We start from the raw sequence: 9262 nt of genomic DNA, 5'->3' as shown, positions 1-9262 counted from the left end.
TGTCATTCACATGGAATCAAATACTACTAGTGACATAGTATAAGCTCTTCTAGAGCCTTTAATTAGGTCTTATCACCTTATATAGTATTAACATTGTTTGTCATCAATGTTGTGCAATTAATGAGACAAGAGTTTCATCAAAGTAACAAGTCATAAGACATTATCATAAAGACTTCATCTTTATAGAGTTGAATAAATATTATCATAGAGAAAAAGTTAAGATCAATGGAAAATATTAGTCATCGATGATAACTTAACTTAATAAGTTGTGTAAAAGCAATGAGAGCATATATAACACAATAAAACAAATATGAAAAGATAATTTAAAGTTATATATTTCGTAAGTATCTCACACATTTGATTTTGTAAGTGTGGAGCAATTTATACATGAAATAACTAGAAAGTATTTCAATAATCAAACTAATTGTAGTGATGGATCAAGGTATGAGAGAGATCCATGTATCTTCAAGTATAAATAAAGAAAAGAATTTAAATGATAAATAATAAAATGTGAAATAAACTATAAAAGATGAACAATAAACAATGTGTTCAAATATGATAACAAAATAAACCTATTTGCAAAGAATTAAATAAAAACATAACGTTTAATCATAACAAACATTTCCATCACCAATTAAATGGTCAATTTTCCCATTAGGATTCTCAAAGAAATTTGAAACATCTAAATGGGTTAGATCCACTTGGCCATCACTATCAATGAAGTTCATTTCAACTTTCTTTCATTTTATTGATGTTTGGTAAAGGTCGACCAAATGTTTGGGCGTACGATAGGTACGCGACCAATGACCCTTCATACCACATCTATAACATTTATTCCCATGGTTCTTAGGAGGTTTATCTTGTAAACACTTCCCATTTTCTTGTTTTATCTCAGTATTATTCCACTTCTGGTGGTGCAATGAGACTTTCTTTTTATGAGAATTTGGTGAATTATTACTATAAGAACTATGGTATCGAGGATTTCTTCCACGACCACATCCTTGTCACCGTCCACGAGTTTGGGACAATATTGCATTCACTTTAAGGAATGATTCAAATCTAGTTGGACGAGACTAGTGATTTCTCATCAAAAACTCATTTTTGTTAAACCTTCATGGAGATGACAACAAAGGAAAATCAATGATTTTGCGCGATCCTATAGGGATGCTTGATTTCCTTCTTTGATCATAGCTCCAAGATTCATTGACAATTTTGTTTTGAATAACTTCTGGTTATACAAGAGAATTAGAAATTGCATGCATAACTTCTGGTTATGAAACAATTGTTAATAAAAATTGTTTTCCATAATTCCTATTGTGAAAAATAAATGAGTTCAAAATAAAAATTAAATCCAATATTTTTCATAACTTTGAGTTATGATTATTTTGTCAAAACAAGAAAATATTCAAATTTGTACATAGCTTCAGGCTATGAACTATTTATGTATAACTTCTAGTTACACAATATAATTAAAATAAATTAAAGAAATTAAAAGTTAATATTTTTCATAGCTTCAGGCCATGATTATTTTGTCATAACAAGAAAATATTTAAATTTGTACATAGCTTCAAGCTATGAACTTTTTTTTATATAAATTTGTATATAACTTCAGGCTATGAACTATTCATTGGGTAGATTTGTGCATAGCTTCAGGCTATGAACTTTCATTATGTAGATTTGTACATAACTTCAGGCTATGAACATTTATTTATTTATTTTATAGCTTCTGGCTACAATATTGTTTGGTATAACTTTTAGTTATACCGTATAATTAAAAATAAATAATTAAGGATCATATACGTAACTTCTGGTCATGTATTTGTAATTTTATAATTTTCCATATAACTTTTGGTTATAGGGATTGCACATATTTTTCATAACTTCTGGTTATGAATTTACCCTATAATTTATAATTTATGATTATAGGGATTGTACATATTTTTCATAACTTCTGGTTATGAATTTACCCTATAATTTATAATTTATGATAATAGGGATTGTACATATTTTTCATAACTTCTAGTTATGAATGTACCCTATAATTTATAATTTACCCCATAACTTCTGGTTATATGGATTATACATATTTATGTATTCAAATAAAATATATGAAAATGGAGATCAAAAGGTAATAAAATAGAAAATCATGATATAAGTTTATCACATACCTTTTTGTGAGAAAGAAGAGAGAAAGTCTTTCTATTTCTCTGAAAGGAAAAACATCTTTCTATTTCTCTAAAGAGAAGAACGAAGAACGTCTTTCTTATTTCTTTTGTAGAGACTATTCGTGCTGATAACGTGTTGTAAAATTATAAAGTGGAAGGAGAAAAAAATAAGAAAGAGAAATTAGAATGTAGGAAGAGAATATAATACATGGGAAAACTCTATTGAAATTCATTAGGGGTATCTCCCTTTTATAGGGAGTTACACAAGATATTTATGGATGATCATCCACAAGTTACCATAGTGGTATAGAATATCATATTTTATAACATTATCTTATTTAATTACACCATTTTTAAATAAACTTCCCATGTCAACCTCCCTATTTGAATATAATCCCACTTTCTTCTTTTATATTTTTAACTCTTTCCACTCAAACAATATAAAACTTTATAATAAAGTAAATATTTGTATTTTTTAATTCATATTTAGTTTACATTTCTTTCTTTAGAAAGATTTTAGTTTTAGATTGTTACGGAATTTAAAAAAAAAAACTTGGAAATTTAAACACATAAATTAAGTAATAGATCAATACCAAAATAAACAAAATTAAAAGGAGATAAAAAAAATGTTGACCTAATTTGGAAGGACATGTGTAGACATGTTGTTTTAAAGCTAATATTGCTATCATTAATATAATCCCAATAGTTGTCAACAATGTCTTCTTTATGAGCACATTCATAGAAAGATTGACTAAACTGTTCACATCTCGTTGTCAAGAAAAAAAAAAGAAAAAACAAAATTAAAAGAAACTTTAGCTTTTAGATAATGGACAAAAAAATTTCTCAATCACGGCAAGAAGTAAGGAAATTTTTCTTTTTGATGATGGACATGGGAAAAGATGTAAGAGATTTTGATTTATAAAATTAATTTGTGTAAAATATAAAAATATAATTTAGATATGAACAAATGAGACCAAGATATGAACAAATAAGATCATTACCAAGGTAAAAGAAACTTTTGGTATATATATATATATATATATATATGGCATTGAAAGAAAAAAATTTCTTGCATAAAGAAACTTGCATGTTGAATTGAAAATGTGTATATACCACTTAAAAAGATGGCCTTAACCGTGAAACCAACAAAGTGGCCTTGTCGGCAAAGGAAAATTGATAGTTGGAAACTCATTTATGGTCCGCGTAATTAAGTATGAGCTATGCATCAAAGTTAGAAGGCCCATGTTGTTGTATTAGGAATTTTGGACAAAACCAGGATGTTTCTTTAATACTCGGTGGGACCCCTTTCCAAACCTCCTTCAATCCAAAAATCTTGTACTTTGGGCCTAACCAAGGGTGTACTGTAAAAAAGATGTGGGTTGGTTGAAGGAACCATATAAAAAGCTTTCCTATCAAAATTATTATTATTATTTAAAGTCTTTAAATTTCAAATTTATGTAAAAGTTTTATTCTTTTTCTTTCCCGACACTAGTTATTATCAATGTGAGTTAAAAAGGGTTTTTACCATAAGAAGCAAAAACACTAAAAGATATTTATTAGAATTTATTATGGTTTTTTATCAATGTTTTCATAATTAGATTATATATTAAATTAAAAAAATTATTGATTTATGATTCACTAGTTGAATTGGTGAACACTAATGTTATAAATATATTATTTATATTTTCTTCAAATTCAACATAATTATAAGAAAATAAAATACATGTATATAATTAAAAAATTTTAATAATATTTCATGTTTTATGTTTTAGTATATGAAATTAAATGATGAAGATATTAAAATATTAAATTTTATTAAATAGAATATCTATAATATTTAAATATGAAGATATATAGAAGATAAAAAAAATTATAATATTTAATTTAATTATATATCTATTTTAAAAATTTTAAAATTATTATATTAATTAATTTATATTATTTTCATATTTATTATTAATAATTATTATAAAAATAAATATACGTATATGATAAATATGTAGCTCGGTTTGTCCTCAACTTCTGTTGTTAAACCACTGGTCTCAGTTCGGGCTCCTACCACAAGGTTTCGATATTGAAAAATCTAATAAGATTTTGATAGGTTCATATTAAACCGGATGATCGATCCGATTTTTAAAACATCGGTACTCATCCAATTCTTTCCATCGAAATTAATAAGTGGAAAGAGGGGTGAAAAAAGACATTGCCTGGCTTCACCTCGCCTCCACCAACCCAAGGGCAGACGTGTACTTTCTCATAACCGAGGGGTTTCTTTAAAATCCCCTTAGATCCCGTGGCCAAGGGCACAGCCACAACCAACAATCTCCTTCATTTCTTCGTTCTTCTTGTTGTTGGTTATTCGAGTGGAGAAGGAATGGATCCAGTATCAGAATGGGGAAACTCAAGCCTCCTCACAGTGGATCCAGAGATCCATGACCTGATCGAGAAGGAAAAGAGGAGGCAGTGCAGGGGGATAGAGCTGATTGCCTCCGAGAATTTCACATCCTTTGCCGTCATTGAAGCCCTGGGCAGCGCCCTCACCAACAAGTACTCCGAGGGCATGCCTGGCAACCGCTACTATGGTGGAAATGAGTTCATCGACGAGATCGAGAACCTCTGCAGGTCACGTGCCCTGCAGGCCTTCCACTGCGACCCCTCCAAGTGGGGCGTCAATGTTCAGCCCTACTCCGGCTCCCCCGCCAATTTCGCCGCCTACACCGCCATTCTCAACCCCCACGACCGCATCATGGGTTTGGACCTCCCTTCCGGTGGCCACCTCACCCACGGCTACTACACCTCCAGCGGAAAGAAGATCTCGGCCACTTCCATTTACTTTGAGAGTTTGCCTTATAAGGTCAGCTCCACCACTGGCTACATTGATTACGATCGCTTGGAGGAGAAGGCCTTGGATTTCAGGCCTAAGTTAATCATTTGCGGTGGCAGCGCCTACCCCAGGGACTGGGATTACGCCAGGTTCCGCTCTATTGCCGATAAGTGTGGCGCTTTGTTGCTTTGTGACATGGCCCACATTAGTGGCCTTGTTGCTGCTCAGGTCCGTTCCTCTTGTTTCTTGTCATCCTTGTTTATATTCAATATTTCATTTTTATATATTCAATTGTTGGATCTGAAGTTCTTATAATTCAGCCTAATTTTTAAGTTTTTGGATCTATTATTAATTTCCATGATCTTTTTCTTTTTTTCTTTTTCTTTTTCTTTTGTTCCTTGTTTCTGACGCTACGACTGTTTTTTGTTGCAATGGTTGTGGAGATTTGCATTGGGTTTTAAGCATTTGGTGTGATGTGGAGATCATTTAACTATTTTATTATCTTGTGCATGTTTAATATATAGATCCTTTTGAACGAATTGATAGGTAGATCCCTTTTTTTTTGGTTGATGAATTTGGTGGCCAGAGCAGTGTCCTGTTCTGGTTCTGGTCATGTGGGCAATTGAGATCTGTAGGGAAGAGAAGAGGGAATGGAATATAAGTCTTTATGAGCCTGCTTTTATCATTTTATAAATAATTATGGTAATTGTTTCATCTCCATTCATTGTAATTGAGGCTTTTTATTTTTTTGGTTTTCGAGTCTAAAAGGCATTTCTTGGTTTCAATCTCAAATTTGAAGCATGGGGAAATAAAAAGGAGCATTAATATTGGGTTTCTTTGTGATATTATCATTGATATGCAAAAGTGCAGGACTGGATCAGAATACCACTGCTTCCATTTACTCAATCTTGATCTGGATAGTGTTAGTCTAATTTACTATTTGGGTGTAGGAAGCCGCAAACCCCTTTGAGTATTGTGACATAGTCACAACTACAACCCACAAGAGCCTGAGGGGCCCAAGGGCTGGTATGATCTTCTACCGTAAGGGTCCTAAACCACCCAAGAAGGGCCAGCCGGAAGATGCAGTTTATGATTTTGAGGACAAGGTCAATTTTGCTGTTTTCCCCTCCCTCCAAGGTGGCCCCCACAATCACCAGATTGCTGCCCTAGCTGTTGCCTTGAAGCAGGCCATGGTTCCCGGGTTCAAGGCCTATGCTAAGCAAGTCAAGGCCAATGCAGTTGCCCTTGGAAACTACCTGATGAGCAAGGGATACAAGCTTGTTACTGGTGGGACTGAGAACCACCTTGTTCTATGGGATCTCCGCCCTCTCGGTTTGACTGGTAAAAGGATCGACCCTTGCTCAATTTCTGGAATTTAATGGCTCCAGGTATTAGTTTCCATTAATGCAATTTCCCTTTTTATGCCATTTTTGCAGGCAACAAAGTTGAGAAACTTTGTGATCTGTGCAACATTACAGTGAACAAGAATGCTGTGTTTGGTGACAGCAGTGCCTTGGCTCCTGGAGGTGTACGCATTGGTAATAACTATTTCTCTGCTATGTGGAATTGATTTTATCTGGATTTTAGCTCAATAGAAATTAACAAGTAGGAATCTCAATGAGCAATGGAATTGTTTATACTGGAAGTACTTCCTGGCAAGCTCTAACATGATCCAGATTTATAAGTAAGCATCTCTTGTAAAATATGAGCAACGCCAAATCCCTCTAGAGCCCAAACCTCCATTCGCCTACCTGTTGTCCCCTTTGCCCTATCCTGAAGTTAGTTCCATACATATGACCAACAACGAGAAAAATAAATGCAATAGCTAAATAATGATGAGCAATATCAGTCAGCAAGTTTTGCTGCTGAATATTTCATCTACCAACTGGGTGTGGACCATGGTGTGGCCTGGTTTAGTTGTTGTGTTGGTTTGTTCTGTTGTATTTTGTTTCTCCCTTTTGCCATTATAGGTTCCCCTGAAAAGGATTTGCTAAACCAATAAAGTACCCTGTCTTTTAGTTCTCTACCAAAGGGTTGTTAACCACCTGGAACCTAACTTAAGACTGAAGGAAAAAGTCTCGAGGTTGCTTTGGACCCTGTCCCAAGTCCCCACCCACCAATCCACATCTCCTGAACTGGTTTTGGTTTAAGACCATGATGCGTCATGTGGTTTAATCCATAGTATGATATGCTTTATAAATTCAGGGTTATTTGTCTTCTGGTTATGTGAACTCCGAATTTTGTTCTATTTCCCAGAAGACAAATAGTTCCAACTTGCATTGTAAATTCATGTTTTAATAAATCGTATTCCTCAATTTGACATTATTGGATGATGGAAATTTCTCCACCAGGTGCTCCTGCCATGACTTCAAGGGGTTTGGTTGAGAAGGACTTTGAGCAGATAGCAGAGTTCCTGCATAGGGCTGTGACCATCACCTTAAAGATCCAAAAGGAGCATGGGAAACTTTTGAAGGATTTCAACAAGGGCCTTGTTAACAATAAGGATATCGAGGAGCTGAAGGTTGATGTTGAGAAGTTTTCAGCCTCATTTGAGATGCCTGGATTTTCAGTGTCTGAGATGAAGTACAAGGATTAGGTGGAAAAAGTGGTGATCAGCTCTATTGTTCTCTGAATTACTACTGCTACTACTACTACTACACTTGGGCCTCCATTTCAAACGCAAAAATAACTTGTACGGTTTTCAGTAATGTAGGTTATTGAATTTTGGTGTCTATTTTATTATTTGCTGGTTGCTTCTAATTTTATCCTTGATCCCAATGGGAAATTGTTTTAAAGCAAGTGCTCATTCATCTTACCAATAAACGATGAATTACAGTTTGGTCAATTTTTGTGAAATATCCAGTAAAATGAGGTTAATTGTATCTCTTCTTTTGGAGGGTCTAAGGCTGTACAGCTCCAGACATTCATGTTCTCCATGGCCAGGTTTTAATGGTCGTCTTCCTCTGAACTCTCTAAACCTTATTCACTCTTTATATATATATATATGTTTATGAGGTGGCAGATATGGGCCCCGCTAGTAACATAATAAATATGCGAAAACCTTATTCCAAAAAGATTTTAAGTTAAAGAAAATTATACTAAGCTTCTATATTCAGAAAATCACGCCTCCCTCATCAAAGGATTTCTGTAACTTGTATGACCCTCCATCACGGGATGTGTGGCGTTAGTTGGCTCACCAAAATTGCTCATATTGCCTGGCGTTAGTTGGCTCAACAAAATTGCTCATGTTATCAACATTTAAAAATATTACTAATAGCCTATTTGACATTGATTTTATAAAGCATTTTTAATCTTTCTAACACTTAAAATCTTTTATTATTTAAGTGCTAAAAATTTTAGATTTTTAGCAACGTTTTCTAAAATTATTCTCAAATACACTCTATGTGTTAAAAGTATGACTGATAGTCATTCTTTTAAAAGTGTTTTCAAGAGAATAACCATTCAAGTGTTTTCTTGAGAAGCACTACAAGTCATTCTTTAACTTTTTAAAATTATTTCCTAACTTTAAGACTAAAAGGGCTTTTAAAAAAAAACTTCATATTTATTCACTTTTACATGTTAAAAATATTCGTAGAATTAATTATTATATTTCTTCATATTTTAATATGAAAAGTAATAATTTAAAAAGAAATAATAATTTAATAAATTTTCAAATATTCTAAAATATCAAATTTATTCTCATAATAAAATTTTTATTAGGATTAATTATTTAATTAATTAAAAATTGGTAATTAAATAATAATTATGATTTATAATTATTTCTTATTGCTAAGTAAATGTTAGATTTTTTTTTATTTAAATTAACACTTATTTGTATGTGATGTATTTTCAAATTTATGAACTGGTTATTGGAATATTTTTTCCATTATTTTGATTAATTCATTTACTTCCAATTTTTAATTTAGGAAGGAGTATCCAATCCTAGCTTTCTTTTTCTTTTCTTTTCTTTTTTTCTTTTTTTTTTTAATAGTTGGAGTTGTTGATTTTAGTGGATATTTAAATATGTGTGAATGTTTTGGAGATCTAATCAAAAAATGAAAAAAAAAAAAAAAAAATTGGAACTGATGATATTATTAAATTTGTTTTGTTGTATGGTAAGAGGCAGGATTTTGAAATTCCATAATAAATTCATTTTTAATCCAATTTTTATGATTTTAGTGTTTTTATTTTCATTTTTGAATGAGGAATATATAGAAATTTATGAAATTTAATTTTGTGAGAATTGAATAAATCATGAGGTAAAACAACTAGC

The 9262-nt window shown here is 32.2% G+C and overlaps 1 protein-coding gene across 1 annotated transcript; it reads left to right on the top strand.

Annotated features, from left to right (window-relative positions):
• Positions 1 to 4201: 4201 nt before the first annotated feature.
• On the top strand, positions 4202 to 7834 carry LOC100248779 (serine hydroxymethyltransferase 4). The gene is made up of 4 exons (XM_002266240.4): positions 4202 to 5217; positions 5940 to 6330; positions 6426 to 6527; positions 7341 to 7834. The coding sequence occupies exons 1-4, from the start codon at positions 4540 to 4542 to the stop codon at positions 7583 to 7585; spliced, it is 1416 nt and encodes a 471-aa protein (XP_002266276.1). The 5' UTR covers positions 4202 to 4539; the 3' UTR covers positions 7586 to 7834.
• Positions 7835 to 9262: the final 1428 nt, after the last annotated feature.

Source organism: Vitis vinifera, chromosome 5 (assembly GCF_030704535.1).
Source record: "Vitis vinifera cultivar Pinot Noir 40024 chromosome 5, ASM3070453v1".
In the NCBI taxonomy this organism is placed as follows: Eukaryota; Viridiplantae; Streptophyta; class Magnoliopsida; order Vitales; family Vitaceae; genus Vitis; species Vitis vinifera.
Note: the sequence above shows the minus strand (reverse complement) of the source record. Positions and strands in the feature narration are given on the sequence as shown.